The 22,972-nt window shown below is 33.9% G+C and overlaps 1 protein-coding gene across 1 annotated transcript in view; it reads right to left on the reverse strand.

The window, feature by feature from the left end:
- Nucleotides 1–22,972, reverse strand: part of LOC149801022 (putative E3 ubiquitin-protein ligase HERC1) — a 263,061-nt gene that overhangs the window by 81,196 nt on the left and 158,893 nt on the right. The window contains exons 52-55 of the mRNA XM_089955047.1: nucleotides 19,077–19,368; nucleotides 14,814–15,016; nucleotides 6,308–6,511; nucleotides 2,566–2,690 (exon numbers count right to left, since the gene is read on the reverse strand). Coding sequence (XP_089811173.1) covers nucleotides 2,566–2,690; nucleotides 6,308–6,511; nucleotides 14,814–15,016; nucleotides 19,077–19,368 — 824 coding nt within the window. The remainder of the gene's footprint in view (nucleotides 1–2,565; nucleotides 2,691–6,307; nucleotides 6,512–14,813; nucleotides 15,017–19,076; nucleotides 19,369–22,972) is intronic.

A 22,972-nucleotide genomic window follows, 5' to 3' on the forward strand; every position in this document is an offset into this window, starting at 1 on the left:
ATAACCATCAAAAACTGACACCCATGAAAACCAATAATGAAGGCAAATGTTTCTTCAATAATACTTATCGATCACAAATCCAGCCCTCCATACGTAAAAAGATGTTTATATCTTTTGGCTTGTTTGATATTAAAAGATTCTTAAAGGTCATCTGCTTGCAGAGACAGCAATTTGACACATGTGACCTCCCTCTGGAAAGAAGGATTAGCACCAAATCCCATCATATTTAAAAGAGGGTGCTGACCATGCACAAAACAGAAGTAGTAACTGACAAATGAAGGTATTTGGTGCCAATCTTTTGTCCAATGGGAGATCACGCTCTTCTGACTTCCACCTCCACAACCTGACAACATTTTAGCACTTTGTTTACTACAACACGCCATAAGATATATTGTGACTATTTAAATAAAAATGAGAATTTAGAATGCTGTGTTGTTTTTCAGCAAGTAAAATCACATCCACATTCTCACCAAAGATTACCCATTATCAGTAAGTACATGTACACTTCCTGTAGAGAAGACATGTACAGTATTTTAAGCTGGAGTCTAGAGACTACAGATGTGAACTGTTCTCAAGAAGAATTCACACAAACTTTAACAATTTATACTATATTTATCCTATATTATGCATGGCTGAGACAATCCTACATAAGGTTTCTCAGCACAAACATTTGGGCATTATATTATCCACTGATGTCATTTTGCATGAACATATTAAATATAATTCTGACAAAGACTGGAAGAAATTAAATTGTTTAAAAAGTCTTAAATTCAAAATAAATTGATCATCCTTGGAAAAAATGTACAACTCTTATATTCTTCAGATTTTTGACTATGCTGATCACACTTCACCCGGATCCAAATAAAACACGGATGAACCAATTATCTGGATTTTTCAGCAACAATCAATTTTCCATAGTTTTTGCTAGTATGCCATAAGTCAGCATTTTAAGGGTAATTTCGTAAGACTTACAGCAAAATTGTAAGAGTGGTGGGTCTGTTGTTCTACAATTTATTTCTACCTTCTATGACTTGAATACAGAACTTGTTACCAGCTGAAGTGAGAAGCAACCCTTCAATACATAATTTTAAAGCCTAGTTGAATCGCAATAAAGAAACCACTCCATGTTACTACTACGCTGGTGATAAAATGTCTCGGATTACGCATGCATGGCTAAGATCAAATTGTAGTAACAAATTTCAATTTAGATACAAATCATATCTAATAAGTATTGCTCCTGCAATGAAATTGAGAATGCAAAACACTTTCTTCCAGACTGTTTCAAATATTCAAATCTTAAAGAGATCAAATCCTATACACATCCCGTTTGCTCTTATGATTGAAACAATATTGTTTGGCAAAACTATGTTAACTGTAAAAAATAAAAAAAACCACGCAAATATTTGTAGCTGTGCAACATTATATTAGGACGACTAAGAGATTTATTTAATTGACCAAAATCACAACCATTTGAATTGCAATTAATTAGTTCTTATTCACTGTTATGCTTTGTATGTAAGTGTATGAATATTTTCTGCAAATATATTAGTGCTGGCAACAAGATCATTGATGTTATATTTTCTTTCTTGTTACACTTGGGGATATAGTGCTAACAAGCTTACGCTTTCTACTGAATCCCCCAAATCAAGTTTGTAAATTATGTGAAAAAAGTTTCTCAAATAAGTATGCTTGAAACTAAAAATTTATATACCAGTACTCTAAAATCACTATTAAAATGGGAATTATAATATTAGGTCCCGATTGCTTCCCTCCGTTTTCATTTATAAGGGGTTTTGATTTCTATAACAGAAAGCTCAGGTATACATAATCATAATGTCTTGTGAAGAAAAACACTTAATGACTTGTAATAACAAAGACTAGAACAGTTTTTCAGTAAACTCCGATTCATTTTTGTCATTTGTATATAATATTCATATGTATACATTAATTCTCAAACACATCAATCTTTAGATTTTACACTTCATTTGTATGAAAAATTTAAAAATATTGTTTTAAAACAAAATATTATTTATGAAATATTTTAGAACAAAAAAATATTTATAACTTTAATGGATCAGCTATACAGGACAAATTAATGGGTACAAAAATTACAAGAAAACAGTAACAAGAAATAATGGTAAGATAGTATTGGTTTTGTTTTGTTTTGTTGTTCGCTTAAGTTAGGTTAGGTCAGGTTAGGTTAGGTATGCTTTTGTCTGGTTTGGTCAGTTATGTTAGGTTAGGATAGGTTAAGTTAGGTTAGGTCAGATTAGGTTAGGTATGGTATTGTCTGGATTGGTTAGATTGGTATGGTTTAGAGTTTAATAGCACATCAATATACAAGGCTACAAAGTACTGAGACAACTGGAACAAAGTGTCTTGCCCAAGGGCACACAATGGCAGCCAGCTTCATCTAGTCTGGGCAGAATTTGAACCTGACCCCTTCTGATCATGAGTCTGGTTTCCTGAATGCCAGTACAATGTGGCCTCATGATAATAAAGGAGAGATAGTAAGTGATATAAAAGATTCAACAACAAAAAAGAATGGGTAAGAGACATTAATACCTGATGAGCCTCAGTTCTTATAGGTAACTCATGAGATTCCTTGCTACATTGTGCCACTACACCATCACTGTAAGAAACTAGAAACCGCTTTGCCTCCTCAAACCATGCTATCTGGGTAACAGACACTGAAATCCATGAAACAAATAAACAAAAATTCATCACACATATCTAATGCTTTTGGAGTTAACATTTTTGAAATATGAACATAAATACAGTGGTGAAACTTCCCTAAACCATACACTGTTGGGAGCCAAATTTTGACTGATTTATATAAAGCTGGCCAGTGTACTGACTACGTACCAGTCATCATTATTATCATATAACAGTTATCATGATTGTCTGTGCATATCAATTTAACACAAAAAAATTTCATGTGAACATCTGCCACATGATAACTATCAGTAGTTGCACCTTTGTAGCAGGTATCAGTTAAATGTATGCAACTGTAATAACAAATCTCCAAACTCACCGTAGAAGTATTGATTAACATAAAAGACATACCTAGGGGACTGATGTGAAAATGTTGCATTTTCACCTGTAAAGTCACCATCTACTGCATGTAAACACCCTATTTGATGATTGATATGAAGTAATCTCTAACTTCAATGTAAAATTTCAGTCAAAGGACCAAAACACAACAGTAGATTGACTAGTCATATGGTTGTCTCCACTGCATTAAGCAAGGTCACATTTTCTGCTACAAAGATGTGATTGGCACTTCCAGTTGATATCTGATCATATCTGGTATGTAGTAATCATGTACTTTATATTTAGTTTGATAATATTTCCTTGCTGCTTGTTAAGATAAGGTGTTTACCTAAATAATTAAAAATTTACAAATCCTATGTTATTTATAAAAGAAATTGAAGTGAAGCTTGAATCTGAATAAGTGGTACAATGACTTTATTTGAACTCTTTCAGCCCCAATCCCACAGCCAAGCTCTGAAGCATCATGGTCTTTTAAGATACACCAAAGTGGGTGGTATTACAAAAAAGCAGACAGATGTAGCTCTACAATGATAAAAAATAATCTGGACTTTGTACTCGCATTGCAAAATGCATAAGGAAAAACAGTTTTTGAGACCCGATTTTGTTTACACCAAAACTTTGCACATTGTCAGAATCGGATTTTGTGTCAGGATTTTATACTTTTTTGTCTTGTGATCTATGGCAGACCAGTCTGAACTGCACATGGCCAGGTGAACCTCGGCAAAGAGTAGGATAAGTTGAGGATTGGGAGTAAGAAGTAGCCAGGAGACGAAAATGATAAATGATGAGTCCAATAAGCAAAGAAAAAAAAAACGTTTTACCCTTCTGCACACATGCAAGCCAAACAGCAAATGAAATACAATGTTTCTAGCAGAACTAGGCATCAGTCTAAGTGAAAATCTCTTGGATGCAGATGTATTTGGATGTATTCAGAATTAACCTCCAAAATGCATTCCCTACTCCCATTTCAAGCGAAAATGACAAACATCTCCAGGACAGAATGAGTGAAGTATGGAAAGTAGATCAATCATGCTATCTATTACCAAGTTTTATGAAGGAAATCAATCCAATAAAGACAATAATGAGTTTGAACCAAGTTTTCTCCTGGTGATAAAGTGAGTTCTTGACAGTGGTTTCTGTCTTATAAGGTCACCCCTTAAGCAGCAAGAAAGTGGCCATGTAGTGTAGAAGGGGTGGCTTTTCTAGAGGGAGGTCACATTAAAATGAGCAATAATTACATACAGTGTATGAATGGTTCCACTAATTTTTAAATATATAATATTTTCATTTAAAAATCACATGGATGTTATTTAATCAATGTGATAAAACTGATATCAGTGCTATTTAAAATAACTATAAATATTCTCCAATCATTGTGCAAAACCAGCTTGTCAATAAAATCTGTCCACAAGCATCTGGCTGCAGTGCTTGAAGAAATTTGTTTCAGACACAGGCTCAGGGCTAGTGACTTTAAAATTGACATATCTTTTTCACTATTGTTTGTCATACAATGTTGCAACTGCTATATTTCAAATAAAAACTAAATAAAAAAATTCATATTAAACTGACTTGTTTGTTTGTACAGATCTCAAGGTAAGGTAATGTTTTCCTACAGGTTATGATGTCAGCCATTGTCCAGCTGCTCTTTCAATGTCCTTTTTACTCATTGGGTCAGCAATGTTGATGTTCATTAGCATCTGAAGCATGTCTTGCTTTATACAGTTTCTCCTTACACATTTGATGTTATTCATAGGTGCCATTTAAAATGTTTAACCAGTGATACATTATATTATTGCAAGTGTGAGCAAGGGACAGCTCAATTATTATGCATCAAACTTAAATTTGAACAATGCAGTCACAATTACAAAATCCACATTTTATTGTAATGCTAAAGTTACATGTATAGCACAGCTGTACTCTTGTTGACCACTGACTAGCACAGAACAATTTAAGTTGTAAGGGTATAATTTGCTATCATTATCAAACATACTAATCTCTGTTTTTGCTATGCAACTGTGCAAAGTAATAGTTATAAAGCAAATTTCAATTAATATTGTTTTTTTAATGTATTTTTCCCATCCTTTAGAAAATTACTCAACTGCTTTTATGGAAATTGCTCTTTGCTCATGAAATCAAGTGGTTTACCAACGAAAAGGGTTCAAGCAGTTATACACACCTGCTTAACTGATCATCTCAAGCACATTATGAGGTCAATACCAATGAACACCAGCCTAAATACAAGTTTCTTTTTAGAAACTACCAATCTCTGATTTATACATTTTATTGTCAGTAAAGAATCAAACCTTTTGGGTATTCCAGCAACTCACAAACTACAGTCACCATGCTTAATGTGAGTGTATTAGCAAAACATTTAGTATCTGGATTCAAATTGAATCTTGCCAAAAAAGTACTGTATAGCTAAGATACATGTGAGCATTATTTTCATCAGTTACCTCAGTAGGTTGGATATTGTACAATATAGTCCATGACACCATGACATTTTGTGAACTCTCACAATCATGTCATAGCAGGGTTTTACTGCACATACTTAGTAAATAATATTTTATCTTTTGAAAATCATGACATGTGGCAGCCAGCCCATACAAAGCTTAATAAGCAAATGAATGACTTTACTGGGACCAAGACACACGTCCAGTTTACAGAGATGACTGGCTTACAGATGGGCCAGTTTGGGGAAGTAACACTGTGTAACTGTAAATTTTAATATTCGGATATATGTGCATGAGTTTAAGTTTCAACACATCTTAGTTCACTATGATTCTGGATTAAACAATAAAATTCTCTACACAGACTCTACTCTGAATTTTTATGTGTATTCTAGAACAAAGTTTTGTTTCATGGTTTCATGTGTGCATAAGAGCATGTAAAGTGAGTAGCATTTAATGGCATGTCAACACAGTAATGGCTATACAGTACTGATTAAAAGTTCCAAAACTGCACCTAAGAAAAGATACTGCACACGTAACTTTAAGAAGATATAACCTTCGAAATAAAATAAACATGAAATATTCTAATATAGAGGGTAATGATATTTAAATTTATTAAAATGTGTATAAAAAAAGTTATGGTAAAAGATATTATAGCATCAAAATACTGGGTCAAAACTTGCATTCCCTCAAAAAGTCCAAGACTATCTTGTGCAGTACGTCATCATAAAGTTCCTTAATCGAGTTCACCTATAAAAAAAAACTTCTGTGCCTGAGCATCTCTGTATGCAACAATGGAACATTACCTTCTCTGCGATAGCAGTGTTCTAGTTCATGTCGTTTGAAGGTGGTATTATCAATTATGTCAATATAGGCAAGAGAGCCATCCATTCTCCCTGCTAATAGGCAGTTCACAGTGAGTCCCAGACAGCCTCCAAATGGGCCATGATGTTGTGGCCACATCATGGCAGTGACCCAATGTGGCTGAATATCCAAGTGACCTTTACCACCTGAAATAACAAAATACATTATGGACCAATAAAAACAGCTGCCTTGAGGGGACTTCCTATGTATATAGAGACTTACAAATCTGTTCTAAAAGGTCTTGGAACTTGCAAAAACAGGTCTTTACAAACTGGTGGTCTTTATATGCAAGTGAATTAATCTTAATCTACGTTTGTCAGTTTAAGGTGGTTATCAAAATACATGCAGCTGCTACACAGTTTTGGTTATATTTGTGTAGATAAAAAGTTTGACTAGGTGAAAAGCTTCCATTTTGTTATTTTGAGGTAAAAACCTTCTTCTAAATGAACCATTTTTTCTCTTCTTTAATCTAATGGACAACCTAATGAATAAACACCCTATTTATGATGTCTGTCATCAATCCTGCTTTTTTTAAATTCTTCTTCTTTTAGATTAGTACAAGAATATTGCCAGTGGAAGAATGGCCCGGATGCAATGTTTTGTTCTACCTCATCGACACAGTATTACTTATGATGCACACTAAACATCATGTTACATCACTCTACTGTAATAGTGTCTTAGAACCTGAGCTAAATGCATATGTTTACACAAATTTCTGGAGAAAGAAATATACAATCAACAATCATCATAAAAAAATACATGACTAGAGACAACTGTGCATGTGTATGCTTGTGAGATTTGGATTTTTAACATAGCTTTAACAATTTTGCAGTCATATTGCTATGATGTCTGCAGTGTGGCAGTTTATAATGATGTCCAGCACTGGGGTATCATGCTGCAGACATGTAGCATGATATCCCACCCAGTCACATTATCCTGACACCAGGCCGACCAGTCCTGACACTAACCTCTTAATGCTGAGCGCTTAGCGAGGCTGCTGTTAGTACCATTTTTGTAAGTCTTTGGTATGACTCAGCTGGGGTTCAATCCCATGACCTCCTGCATCCAGGGTTGATGCTCTAACCAGTAGGCAACCAGAGCGGTCAACAACTGTGTGTGAAAGGTCAGAGTAGGTCATTAGTGTGCAACATAGGTTATAGCGACCAAGTTTGACTCACTGGTCTATAGAATTTCTCAAGATGTATTTACTCCACATTTCAAGACTCTGCAGGCAATAGCGGCAGAGAAATAACTGAAAAACCTAGAAAAACTAAGCAAAATGCAAAGTTAATACAAATTACTCAACAATGAAATATAGGCCACAGTAACATAATTTTCACTAATGGCTGTATTACGCCTCTTGCAACAGTTACAAATCAGGTCATGTGACCTAACAATCAATATTGTCTAAGACAACAACCTAAATAAAAAAAATACCTCCAGAGTTAATGCCAGATAAATGGCAAGGTGGACATCAAGATTGATATCATCAATCCATGACAAAATTGCTTTGCAATCCTGCCCAAAACAGAATGTTTAATAAAGCAAATATTTTAGTAATTTCTTTCTTTGAGAATATTTACTCAATCATATTTAAATTAGGCACAATCCTGGCTATCTCCATAATTCAGACCTCACAAAACGATGAACAAATATGTCTTTTTCACATCACGTAGACTAATGGAAGAAACTCTTACCCATTACCTCCTCTAATCCACTGGTAAATGGCACCTGTTTTAAGCCCAGAATAAAATTAAGAGGATGCTTACATTTGACAACAAGTGTGGGAATATTTTAAAGTAATGTAATCTGGTAAGAATTCTACAAGAAACATTATACTAAAACATTTACTTTCACCTTTGAATGCATTCTGCAAATTGCATTAACATAAGGATAAGGGGTAATAGCAGAAGGGAATGCTGAGCATCTAACATCTACCCAGATCATCTTTCACATGGAAAATGGCCAAATTCTGTATGGGTCATTCCCACATTTTAAGTGAGGGACCACTGTATGGGTCATTCTCATGTTTTAAAGTAAGGGACAACTGTATGGGTCATTCCCACATTTTAAAGTGAGGGACAACTGTATGGGTCATCTGCATGTCTTAAAGTGAGAGACAAGTGTGTGGGTCATTTCAACTTTTTAAAGTGAGGGGCAAAGGACTATGTATAATAAGGGCCATTTCCTGCCCCTTCTCCAAATGTTCTTAAATTATATATACTGTACATATGAGGTGGTTAACATTTATTTCTGACATCAGTTTTGTGTTCACATGTCCGTTGCCATGGTTACAGGGTGCTTAATATTACTGAATGATGTTTAATATTATTGAATGATTTAAATGATTGTCTGATATTAATGAATATAACTTTAAAGAAGATGTTAACAGGGGCCTGTACATTTGCTTCTTCGCCGAATACATGGGTTTGTTACCTTCACTGGTAATGACAAATGTTCTTTATGTATTTATGTACTTTTATCCTTATATTTTCATGGCTATATAACACACACACTTACTGTGTTTCTATCTTTAGAAGAAGAAAAAATTAAATTGTCTTCCACACCCCCTGAAGTAGCCTATAGTCAAACTATAATCTATTTATAAACTATATATTCATTCATAAAGATATAATATTGACATTAATAAAAAAGAAAACTCTATTGCTTCAGCACTTTTAATGAACTTCTGAAAAATGTGTAATGTTTTAGAAATAACTGCATTGGAGAATACAGGAAAGAAAGAGGCTACAGGTATTGTACTCTCTAGACCTTTTGCATCTATTTTTAAACCAGCATGGGAATAGTAAATTACACTGACTGCTAGACCAATAAGTATCTCTCTGCTTTTTTTTCTTCTTTCTGACAGCAGTCAGAAGAAGCAAAAAACAAAGACCTACTTGTTGGTCTAACCGACTGCATACACTTGTCTGTGAAATGAGAGGATGTACACATTTATAAAAAACATATACCTATAATGAACAATGGAAACACAATCATTTTATTATTTGTTTTGCAAATGCTATTTGCCAGCACTTAGAGTCAGCAAAGATGGTGATTTACTTCGTGCAAGATTCGTGAATTTATAGAATGAATGCAACTTTCAAAGAGTGTTTGGGAACAAGTTTGCACATAAACTTGGATGAAAAACGAGTCGAAGTAAGCATTTTTCTACCTTTTCATTATTTAAAATAACTATATATGACTATACTCTCTCTCCTCCTATGTACACGATGGCCTATATTCAGTTCTTTGTAGTGACTCAAAACTGGGGCCCTAGATGGGGGCAATGAAGAAATTCAAAAATGTATGGAAAAATTTTAACTAATAAAATAATGTTATATGAATATGTGTTCATATATACTATTAAAGTAGAGCTAGTCACGTTTTTACATTAACTATTATAACTTGACAGCAGTTTTGAAGGCAAATTTTGTGAACAATATTTTAAGTACTGTATACTATACATGTAGTCTGAAACGCTTGCCCATATTCCTATGCAAAAATCATGCGAATATCTCGCCATAAGGCTTTCTATATAACTGGAGGTTCAGGGAAATGTTTAAATGAAAATCTATGCAAGCAAGAGACAACAAAAGCATCTGATAAAAGAAATGCACTCACTAAACACATATTACTTAACGGAAGCAGTTGACTAAAACTAATAGCAAATCCTGATGACTGTAATGTCCCCCACTCATCCACCCACAATATGACCCAGAAGTGATGCACTCCTGTCGTCTATACAGTTGAGATGAGCAACTGTTATTGTAATAGCCATATTTTGTGTATATTTAACCTTGGACCCTTCTTAGATTCACTGGGAGGTGACCAGACAGAACTTGCAATGACTGAACAGCATTAAAAATAAACTATACAGGGCAACATGGGCATAAAAAGTCAAATTATTAATGAGTATGTCTTAAAAGTATACCTTTTTGTATTCATTTGAATGTGGTATGTACATTGCCAAATTACCCATTAAGCATAGCACGTGCTTTATGGTACCAGCCAAACAGGGTCACCAGAAAAAATTATAATTATTTGCTGATGATAAAATTGAATGAATTATATATACGACCATTTCAATCTGCATGTACAAATTTTTTTATTTGGAACAACAGCAGCACTGGTACTTTCCAGCCTATTTTAGCTTCTGATATTTGGTTGTTTTTTTTAATTTCTCTATTAGTAGTTGGGGTTATGAACTATATTTTCAGTGATAAGGGCCCTGGAGGGCCTTAATATGGCAATTGTTGTGTATTATCATTCTCTCTTCATCAGTATCACACAAATAAGATGCCATAGTAATGGAAACATCATGATATGGATGACAATTCAAATTATACAGAATTATCATTTGTCAAATAAACATAAAAGGAGCCAGATGATTACTGATGAAAGTAAAGATCACTGTAGAAAAACAACTCATTTGATTCCCCATTGTCATATTCACAATCTGGAATAAATAGATGATGCAACCTTAAGATCACTAGTTAGTGATGCTTTCTTTGTCAACTCATCATTTACCCATCTTTTTCAGCCAATAAACCATAGGGAACTAGATACATGGGCACAACACCCAACAACCCAAGTACCAACCTTGCAGATACAATGCCATCTTTTGATGGAGTCCATGGAATATTTCTGCTTGTATTGGATCCACAGCAAATGGATTTTATTTTTGGAGTGGCATGACTGGATTTTTACATGTAACAGACCTGGAAAATCCATGCATGCCATAACCTGTTAGTGACCTTCCTCTGTGAGATGTTCATTTGTATACTTTGGAGCCTGTTTGACTTGATGGGGGTAGGAATATTACTATTATCCTTTTCAATTAACAAACCATAAATCAATTCAGTTACTTTTGCTTCCATTCTGACCATGGGACATGTTTCCCACTGTTTGGAAACAAAATGTTTAATTTCCAATTTCAGTAATTGCTAAAAAAATCATTGATTTAGAAGGCAAACAAAAATTTATGTCAGTCCAAAACTAGTTTTTCTTGATTTGGAGGAGTGATTAGAAAAATGTGATAAAACATTAAGTCTTAAAAAATTTAGCATAAATAAACATGTATAAAAAAATTATCCTATATAACTATGGAATAATAATCACTTCACAACACTGGTTCCACCACAATCATTTTCTGATGCAAGGATATTTGGCCACTCTCCTATAGTTTCCTTTTAGATGAATAGCATACCCATACAAATATTACACTTAAGGAACATAAAAATAAAATGATCTGCAAATGACTGAGGCTCATATAATTACTGGTTTTTGGTGTAGAAGTAATGCAGATAATATTTTCAATTAAAAAATCATAAATCAATTCAGTTTCTTGGCTTCCATCATGACTGTGGACATGGTTCCCACTGTTTGGAAATGGTGCCTAATAGTTAGAAACATCGTTGATGTAGTAAGCAAGTTAAAAAAATTTATGTCAGTCTAAAACCTTTGTTCATCATGTGGACGATAGCAATGGAAAATGTGATAAAAATTCAGTATGAAAAAATTTAATATAAATAAACTTGTATGAAAGTTAAACTATCTAATTATGGAAGAATAACTGCTGGTTCCAATACCATTATTTTCTGATGCAGACATGATTGGCCACCCTTGTATAGTTCCATTTTTGATGAATAACATATTGATAAAAAATGTTACCTTGCATGATAAAAAAATAAAATTATTTTCAAATTCTGCATTATTTTTTGTTGGTTTTGAAAACTGAGAAGTTACTAATTTTGTTTCAAGCCTGTAAATTGAGAGCTGCTGATATCATGAATATTAATTCCTAAATAGCAAGAAGACAAAAAATAGGGAGCTTTGGGGACTCAAACTTGGAGCGACAATTTGCTATACCGTTTGAGCTATTGAAGTTTGCGTTGTTCAGTCTGTATATCATGTAGATGGCACATTTCTTCCAAGCAGATTTATATAACTGCAGATGATACTTTGTTGTTTGCCCCATTAATGTTTTAGTTTTAAAGAATTAATATTGTTACTACATGAAGAAAAGCCCAGTTAACAAAACTGAATGAAAAATACGCTAGTTGTAACTATTATTTCCATCTGGAAACTGACAGATTCGTTTAAAGATTACACGTACAGAATTACACTTTAACAGTGAGTGAATTAAACGTAGCAAATGGTATCATGATGAAAATGAAGAAAAACCCTTTATTTATGCATAAAACAAATAATATATATGTACTTATCCTATTATTTACAGCATGCTTTTGCAAAAAAAATTGGCAACGTAAAAATACAATTCCATTTAATATTTACTCCACGTAGTCTTTGTTTACATATAGTTCCAAATGCCCATTTCAGCGCCTCTTAGAAAAATCATGTTCCCAAGGCAATTTAGAAAGAAGGAAGAAAGAGAAATGAATGTATAACATTGTTTTTAAAATATCTGAATTTTTATTATTCCTGGAATTTTTTAATATAATAATGAAGAAAAATAATATAGTGCATCCTAGAAATATGGGTCTAACTGCTCACACGTAACAATATGATGGCAGCTACCGAGCAACAGAGAAAACAATGACAATGACACATAGACAGCAAAATTCAAGATTTTTTAAAACTTTTTAGTGATCAGCGCAAACGTGCTCACATAAGTTAATAAGAGAACCCAACAGTTTTCATAAAAATCAATAAATCAGTGTAAATACTTTGTTCACTGAGCAAGCCTGTGCTTAGATCTTATTTCTAGTTTCAAGTTGCTCAAACGTAGCATTTTCTCTTAAATTTCCCATACCAGCCCTTGTTCAAATTTCGTGTTTAGGTATGAAAAAGAAATTTATATGCATATTTATTGCAGAATGGGGTGATTTATACATCAAATGATACAATGAGACACAGAGTTGTGAAATTTACAATAATTTCTTTTCCCCATAAAAAGGGGGGCAGAAAATGGCCTTTATTCAATATTTTCCTTTATGGATCATTTTCATCTTTTAAAGTGAGCAACAACTGTATCAGTCATTCCCATGTTTTAAAGTGAGGGACTAATGTATGGGTCATTTCCATCAAAAGGGTTGTCAATGTGAAAACAAAGTGAGTGCTGCCTTTACCTCATTCAGCCCCAGACCCATTATCAGTATCACTGCTGCTATGCCCCAGCAGTGCTAAGATGTGTCTAGCTGCGTGTGCCCCAGAATTTTTACCTGTTTGAAAAATTTTGTAAACATCGTGCACATGCATTCACTCTTACCTTAATTTCTCTGCTTATATCCAATTAAAATCCAAGAAAGTTTCACCATTTATTGCAAATGAATTTGTCTACACAGTGATGTATTTTTTTTTCCCTATTTGTCCAAGTCTTTCACGACTTATTTATACAGAATTTACAAAATTATGTGCAACGTTTATCTGCAAGAACTCGATCATCATTGCTGTCAGCAACCTCATCTTCGGACGATTCAATCTCAGAAACTTCTATGTCCAAATCGAAATCTCACAAAAATATCCAACTGCCGAACATATCTTTCCTCAGCTTGCTCAGTATTTTCAAGATCAAACCCGAGAAACTCCTCATTTTTGCTCTCATCAAAAATCACTCTTACGTCCGCCATCATTTACGATTTTTCATGACCAGAACACGTGTAGTTAAACCACTTTCAAAACAGGAGCCCTTAGCTTCTGAACAATTCAAATTTCCACAAATGAAAGTAAAATCATTTCTGATTGGTTTAATAGTTGTTAGTTCTTGGAATAAACCCATTTCGAACCAATCAGAGACGTTGAATCTAACACACATTCATCACGCTTGGAGACGGGATCGGCCATTGAATGCAGTAAAAAAATCACAACTACAGGCGGGATCGGCCATTGAATACAGAAACCGGATCACGCCTACAGACGGGATAGGGGCTTAAAGGGTTAAAACCACTGGCAGAAAACTTGCATACAGTAAACAGGTACCCTATGGCTCATTTTATTACCCAGGTTATTATCAACAGGTGGGTATCCAGATAACCATTGGCATCTTTAATCAAAAAGAGTGCCTCTGGATAGACTGGCTGGCCATGTTGCTAACCTTGCAAGCTGTGTGTGTGTGTGTGTGATTTGGATTTTAACATAGCTTTAACAGTTTTTCAGTCATACTGCTATGATGTCTGCAGTGTGGCAGTTTAGAGTCAAGTCCAGCACAACTGCACTGATGCAGACATGTAGCATGATGTCCCACCAAGTCACATCATCCTGACTCCAGGCCAACCAGTCCTAACACTAACCTCTTAATGCTGAGTGCCTAGCAAGGCAGCTGTTAGTATAATTTTTGTACGTCTTTGGTGTGACTTGGCTGGGGTTCGAACCCGCATCCGAGGTGGACACTCTAAACACTAGGCCACCAGAGTGGTACCTTACAAGCTATTATAGCTGAGCATTTTGACAAAATTAAATAAATTCCATCGACTGAAAGTTTCCTACCTCCAACAGTCCAGATGTTGAGCATATTGTCCATACTACCAGCCAGAAGTTTACCATTCTCACTCCAGCATATGTTGTCCAGAAGATGTCCATCTAGGTCTTCTCCTGACTGATCCTCACCACGGTTAAATATACATGTCTGCTGTAAGAACTGGTGGGTCTTGTTGGGAAGGTTCCAAACCCTCACAGCACCATCATAACCACTGAAATATATAGTGTCACTAAATACAATGAAAACCATGTTATCCATAGCACTTTATTCTCAGCCCTTTTGAACACATTAATTATAACTCTGGATTAGCATTGATCAAAAGAATAACAGAAATATGTTCCCATCAGAATTGTAACCTGAATACCAAGATATTCTGATAAACAATCTGGACTAACAAAACTTCACTGTATATCTAAGATAAGCCCCACTGACCAATACATTAAGATCTTTGTTGGTCTAACAGAAATACATTTAGCTACTGATAATTTAGAAAATGATTAGAACAAATAAAACAAGATCCATTTATGTATAGCCCATATTGTATGTAGCAAGAAAAACACATACATTCTTAAAGGAAAGTAAAAACCTTGAGGTAACTCTGGAGTGTAAACAAATGTGTGGAAAGAAGTACATATATATAGATGAATTCACACTGCCAAAGTCATCACCATATTGAACTTCTGAGAAGTGAGCTTGACAAAATGAAATCTCAACCTCCTACTCCAAAATGTTCACACATACCATGGATTCATTCATTTTCATGGGTATCAATTTTCAAGGTATTGCAAAAAAATTATATTTGAATGTCAGTGCTGGAATTCATCAATCCTCGCCGGAGGGGAAGGGGTCTACATCTCCACAAGTAGATAATAATGATACAATAGATATATTAATTTGTGCTTTGCAACAATCGCAAAATTCAAACAAATTGGCACCTCACAAATAAAAGCAAACTGTCATAAGGACATGATGGAATTTAATGTGCATTTTTTGCTGCATAGGCAAGTTTTAAACCCCAAATGTTTCATTCTGAGAAGAAATAATCTTTGAAATATTTTGCATAAATTGATTTAAAATTTTTTGAAAAAATGCAAAAAAAAATGAGATTGCAGCTTGAAGTTCAAATAATGCATCATCCCCAAGTCGACTTTCTTTTTTGGGGGGGGCGGGGGGTGTACCCCAACTTTAGAATAATGACCCCAAAGTGTGAATACCTCTACAATATTTGCTTTGAAGAATTTTATAAGTAAACATTTTTATTTCAAATATTAATTATGAAGTTATTCTGCTTTACTGTACATCAAAAAGTTTTTTATCAAACAAATCAAAAATGCAAATGGAAACTTGTAATTCTTTTATAATGATTTTATTACATGTCTGACACTGTACCAAGTGTTCTGGTTAGCTCAGTGGATAATGTGAATAGACTATGTATGAGAGGTAAAAGTTTGAATACTTATATATATATATATATATATATATATATATATATATATATATATATATATATATATATATATATATATATATATATATATATATATATATATATTTAATTTTTACAATAGTAGTTTTTGTAAGAGTCATTTAGTCATGGACATTATTTATTGCTAATGTCCAATGAATGGGTTATACTGTAAAGATGAATCATGTATAAATACATTGTACTATTTCATTCATTCAGAGATTTCAAGTCGAATGATTTAGTAAACATCATGTGAGCCAAGGATGACATTTGTACTGTAGAAAGGTCAAACTGTCCTAGTTTGTGATTGATTAAAACTGGAACAGCTTGTTGACTGAAAATGAGACATTTCAAAATAACATTGATTCATTAAAAGCCTTGAATCATATTCTAGAAATGTATTCCATTTTTACCTTAATATAATTTTCTATATAAGGTAAGTAGAAGGAAGAATTCTCATTCTTAGAGTTGACTGAGCTTGTAGGGAGTTGAGATTTATCCATTAATTCAGTGAGAGCCATTTGTTGGAACTGCAGTGCTGTGAAGAACATTTATTCAAAGATATTATAATATTAATATCTGAACCGATGTTTTGGGCTTATTCAAAGAACAGTTGGATTTTTAATATATTATACAAAGAGGAATATTAAATTGGATTTTACAGTGAATTGACTTCAAAAGATTTTGGATTATATTGGATCTTACTGTGAATTCACTTAAAGACATTTGAATTTAAAACAGTGGCATATTCTGTGGTGTTAGCACATAAGCACAATAGAATTATAATTCAGAATACATGTACCTTTGGAGTGTATTCAGACTGCTTTGTATCTACTGGAATTGATAGAATTATTTTATGAAATAGGAATTCATACCATACTGTAAGTTATGTTGAATTCTTTAACTTTGCATTTTAGAAAAATAACTTTTTTTAATTTTTCAAAACTTGTTGGTTGTTGTTTTTTCTTTGTTACATAATTTAAGGCCCTAGACCATAACAAACAATTCTGATTTTTTAAAAATTGTAATCTGCCACATAAAAAATAAATCAACATTGGCATTTATGCATCTTGCATCTGTTATATGAGCAAAATTATACAGATAAGATTGCAAATTATACAGTGGCCATTTTGTCTTATTGTCTGATATGCAATGTCTGTAAAGCATTATTACATACTCCAGGTGATTCCTAAATCATGTAAACAAGGCTATAAATATACCATAAGCACAAAGATGAATACAAATGACACCTGCATTACCTACAAACACACCCTAATGAACTATTGAGAGCAGCTATGACTGTATGTAATTCAGACTATATTATGCCATCCAATGGATTTTAAAGACAAAAACATATTGTAGTTTTTTTATTTAATACCAGCATGGTTGTGATTATTTAAGTGTTTGCACATATGTGTATGAGTGTGGTGATGATATCTGACAATGTTACATATGCCAACAATTGTTTAAGAATATTAAATACTTTAAAGAAAACATATTTTTTAATACAGAGTTGAATTTCCAGTGATTTTCTAAAGGTTTATATGAAAAGATAGCTTATTCTCAATTGGACAAAGTTGCCAGTTTTGGGTTCCGCATAGTGACCCCTCTTGGGACCTCAAAACACACTTTTGGAGTCTCAACAACAAAAAAGCACTGTCTGGGAATGTGGCAGGTATGTTTTAACAAATCTGGTCAGATTTTGCTGAGGGATATTTTAGAAGGTGATTTTAATAAAACCAGCAATAATTTTGTTTTTGAACCTGCACCATTCATAAAACTTTAAAAACCTTCATAAAAGAATGCCTTCTGTAAAACTTGTTCTTTGAGAAGAAATCTTTAAAAAGTTTGTACATTTTTAGTAACAGTGGTCATTTCTGATGGCATATCAACATCATTTGAACAAACTTGAAAGACCATCTTGATAAATTCTGCTGAGTAGCTTTTTTTCACACGAAGCCAAGATTTTCCTATTCTTGGTAATGGTGGCCATGCTTGATGACAAATCAGCATCCACTCCATAAGATGAAAGCTCTAATGCAAGGTGCTTCATGTCATATTCTGTCATAATTCTATTAGGAAATTTTTTAATTTCAAGGTTTTTCTCATTTCAATAATGATGGCTATAAATGAAGACTGACATCATTTGAACAAATTTGAAAACGCTGTTTTCTCAAGATGTTTTCATTAAATTTGGTCAAATTCTGCCAAGTGATTTTTGGAAAAGTTGTTCAAAGGCTTTTCTATCTTCTTTAAAAGCATCAATATTTGATGAAGATGTCAAATTGCTCTTGTAAAATAATGCAGACATTGATCAAGTAGTTTTTGAGAAGTTGTAAATACCAACTGTGAAAGGATAATGTATGATGAATGGTGGGTAATTTGGTTGGTTGAGTCCTTTAAACAGAACTCTATGCACGTAAGTGACTATATGATGCTGAGGAAATGGGAGCAGTGCATTTCCCAATGACACAATATGCAAGCATACCTGGGCTGATAACAAACCCACAATCCTTGGATTATGAATTTGACAATGTACAATGGATGGACAAAGGACGATATATACTCAGGAAAATGAATGAATTCAAAATAAAGTCAAGCTGGTAGTAAATACCACCTTTTCAAAAGGACCCCTTGCATTAAGAGATAAAAAAATCTGATTATATATTATTACTTCAGATGCTCAGAGAAAACACTTTTTTAAAAGGACTAGCTATATTCTAAGACCATTGTTTAGGGTTCCCATTGGTGATTTCCGAAGAAAGGTTCCATTGTACTTTGTTTGCTGACATGAATGCTAACTTGCCTGGTGGCCAGGAGGTTTTTCTTGCTGCTCCAAATACAATGCACAACCCTGTTCTGGTGGCCCTCAAGCTTCGTAACAGGGCATGCTGGAAGTTCTCCCCACAGGTCAGACTGGTTACGAATATTACGGTCCACTCTGTGGGATGAAAGGCAGTGTACCAGCTGTAGCCCTGCCCACTGGCGGTGCTGACTGGAAATCTTTGCTGACAGAACACACGCTGATAAAGCATCAATCAAATGCATGACTCCAGGTTTTGGTGGTACTGGAACCTGTGGTACAGTGCCTTCTTGCTCTGAAAGTAAATAACAGCTTTATTTAAATTCATACCTTAACTGAAAACTTCTTTTACCTATACAAAGTGTCACCTTGTCCCATCAATTTTCTGTGTCCCCTAATAAAGTTGAAGGTCCAATAAAAACAGATTGTAGCAAGTAACAGATTAAATCATTTTCAAAATCTGACCTGAAATTGAACACTAAATGAATATTGGATATCATGAAAATAAATTACAAATGTGTCCATATGTCATGAATGCCCTCACCAATATTATGCATTTTACTGGCAAAATTCTAAGTCAAAAATAGGACATAACTCCATAAAATTCTGCCTGCAAACACTAAAAAATCAATCATGTCCAAGGTCTTTGTAAGGTAAAGCCTTACATCAAAATGGTTTCCATCCACTAAGTCTTTCAAAAGTCACTAAGCAGAAAACGAAAGGCAAAGTTTTAAGTCAAACTCAGGCCATAACTTACAAAATTTTGGCCACAAATTGGTGACAATCACACTAGACTTAGATCTTCCTAATGTAAAGCCTATGCCAAATTTGGTTTCAATACATGAAGTTCTTCAAAAGTTACAAAATGGAAATGAAACTAAAAGGCAAATATCTAAGTCAAGCACAAACCAGATCTCCATTTTGCCAGAAAATAGTGAATTTGATCTAGGTCTTCTAAATGTCAAGCCACATACCAAATTTGACTTCAAGTCATGAAGGCTGTATAAAGTTAATGACAAGAAATTAAATTTATGACAGATGATACATATTGGGATGGAATTTAACATGATGTGATGGGACAGACAAGAGTAACACCACTGGTGTGTAGGTTTAATGCCATTTTTTTAGCAGATCACAGGCTGTACATGGTGGCCAGCATATTTGCTGGTGGAAGAACCTGGGAAGAACCCTTACACATAAAAAGCTACTGACAAGCTTTCTCACATACCCACAGTGGCCAAGCATAGACTTGAAATGATGTGGACAGAAGTCAGATATCAGTGATCTGTAAAGGCAATCCTCTTAAACCATTCAGCCACCAGGGGTCCCTAACAACATAGGCCCCTGCCATATGATGAGGGGGATACAAATTACAGTGCAGTCAGTATAACCTGAGCATATTCTATCTTGAAGCATCTTCAATCTTTTTTAAGAACACAAAAGATGTATTCAAAGAACATGAATGCCCTACCACCCCCTTCTTGCAATACATGAATTTCCCATCAAACTGATTTAAATGCTGAACTTCAAAGTCACTGAAGCATAATATATGTTACAATGAACTGCATTTGGTATTAATGGTGGTAGGATGGCTATAAACTCACAAACAGGCATCAACGAATGAGATCCAAGTACATTGGAGTTTGATCCATGTTAATAATCATATTGTCAGCAAAATTATCTTCTCTTGTGGCCTTCATGACTTCATCGAATGATTTTTATTTTCTCATCGAAATCTTCAGGGTAATACTGGGTCATTGTTGTCTGTGCACGAAGCACTAGATTGTGCCGCTTTAAAAACTTTTCCATTGTTCCAATCTATTTTCAAAATTCCCTATGACAGCTGGCTTGTGTGTGTGTATATATATATATATATATATATATATATATATATATATATATATATATATATATATATATATATATATTAATTTAAACATCAGCACACTTAAAGGATCCAAGGCTGGCTTCTGGAGTTAGCTTGCTTTGTAATAAAATAATCTTTTGTATCTGCAATTCTGTCAGTAAGTTGAAACAAGTTCATTGCTTGCTGCCAGCTGTGTTTATTCACCACCTGGGCTTCTATATGTTTGCCATCTGTAATCATAATTGTGACAAATGGGTATTCATGTCTGCAGGATAAATAGTATACACAGCAATAACATGCTTTCATAATACTCTTTGTACACAATGCTAGCAAAAAGATTGTCATTTGCACTCACTGTGAATATATTTCAAATAATGATTTTTATCTGCGAGATAATGTCATATAGTTAACCTGGATATAACACAATCTTGGTTATTTTGCACCTTACACCATGTAATGCATGAATGGCAGGTGCCTTCAATCAATCAGTCATATTTCCCTCTCTCTTTCTCATTTACGATTTTGTTGGCTCCAGCTTTTAATCTGATAACATATTCAAACCTTTTAGTACAACCCAAACACGATTCATTTCTCTATAATTCATGTCGATAAAGAATGTGTCATGTGTGATGCACACTACAGTATGGATGCATATACTACATTGCATATACTACATATACAGAGCTCATGGATATATTTTTTCTTTAATAAATTGCTCATGATGAAAACAAAACGAGGAATAAATGATAATGTACAAGGCTAGTTTCTTTCATTTTATTATCAAATAAGTGTTTTGTTTATCTATTTTATAGCAACATGCAGAGGTGGGGGTGGCACAAATTCAAAAAAAATTTATTTTGTTTCTTAAGTTTTGGGACAAAGTACCTAGGTGAAAAAAGTTCCACCATATGTTCTGGGAAAGGAAACAAAAATATTTTATCCATCAAAGTACTAAGATGTTATCTAAGTTGAAAAACAATGGAATCACTCATCTGTTTGAGCCTGTCTCTTGTACAAACCAACTTCAACCACCAGACTTTACTTAAAACATCCTCAAAGAAGCCAATTGATGCTAAATAGATAATTGCAGCTCAAAACAAAAATGTCTGAAAGACCAGTCCTAATTATCCATGGTTCTGAGAATACTGAAATTCAACAATTTCAGGATGTTTAAGTGACAAACATCTGTTTGTGCCAAACCATTTGAGTTATGCAATGGTGATTTAGTGCTTTTGTCCAAAAAGTAGTGAAGTGTGAGTTTCAATACTCTACTGTAATTAATGTATATACAGTGTTTAATTAGTAATTGTAGCTGTGCTGTTCAATGGGAACATAAGATGTGCTTCCATGAGGATTTTTTTTTTTACCTCAGTTTCATCTGAATGAAGAATTGATCTGAATAAGTATTAAATCTAATTTTCATTTGTAGTATCATTTCATATTATTTCTTACATTTTCAGTAATAAATGTTGAATACCTTATGCTTATTCTTGTTTCTTTCTATCCTTACTTATCTCACAACATATCCATTTATGGCAGTGAGTGGAAATTATGGCTACCAGATATTGTATAGATACATCAGCACTGAAATAATGTAAAAATGCTGTATGGTTCATTCTGTAAAAGGGTGAAAATAAGAGAGACACATATCAGTCACCACTGCACTGTTTTTGGTGTCTTTGTTGGGAGTGTAGGTTGCATGTCAACATCCCGCATACAAATTCTGAAGTTGTGAGGAGGCTTGAAATTTCATGCTCTGATGATTTAAAATGTGCTGGTTTAGCTCAGCCCTTGAGCTGCCATTGTACGCTGTAGGACCAGATGTCTTCGATCCACAATGAACATAAATGTGCAAGAAGACAACCTACAATCTTAAATTGTCCACACTTCCTGCACTTTACTGCCATTTCTTAATGAATGAAAAGACCAAACAAGTTCATGCAACAAATATACAAATTTCTTAAATCAGGGCAAAAATTAAATTACTGAAACAACTTGAGAAGTGCAATGAAATGAAATATACTTGTGAAAT

Source organism: Sinohyriopsis cumingii, chromosome 4 (assembly GCF_028554795.1).
Source record: "Sinohyriopsis cumingii isolate HCF-2022 chromosome 4, ASM2855479v2, whole genome shotgun sequence".
NCBI classification, from domain to species: domain Eukaryota; kingdom Metazoa; phylum Mollusca; class Bivalvia; order Unionida; family Unionidae; genus Sinohyriopsis; species Sinohyriopsis cumingii.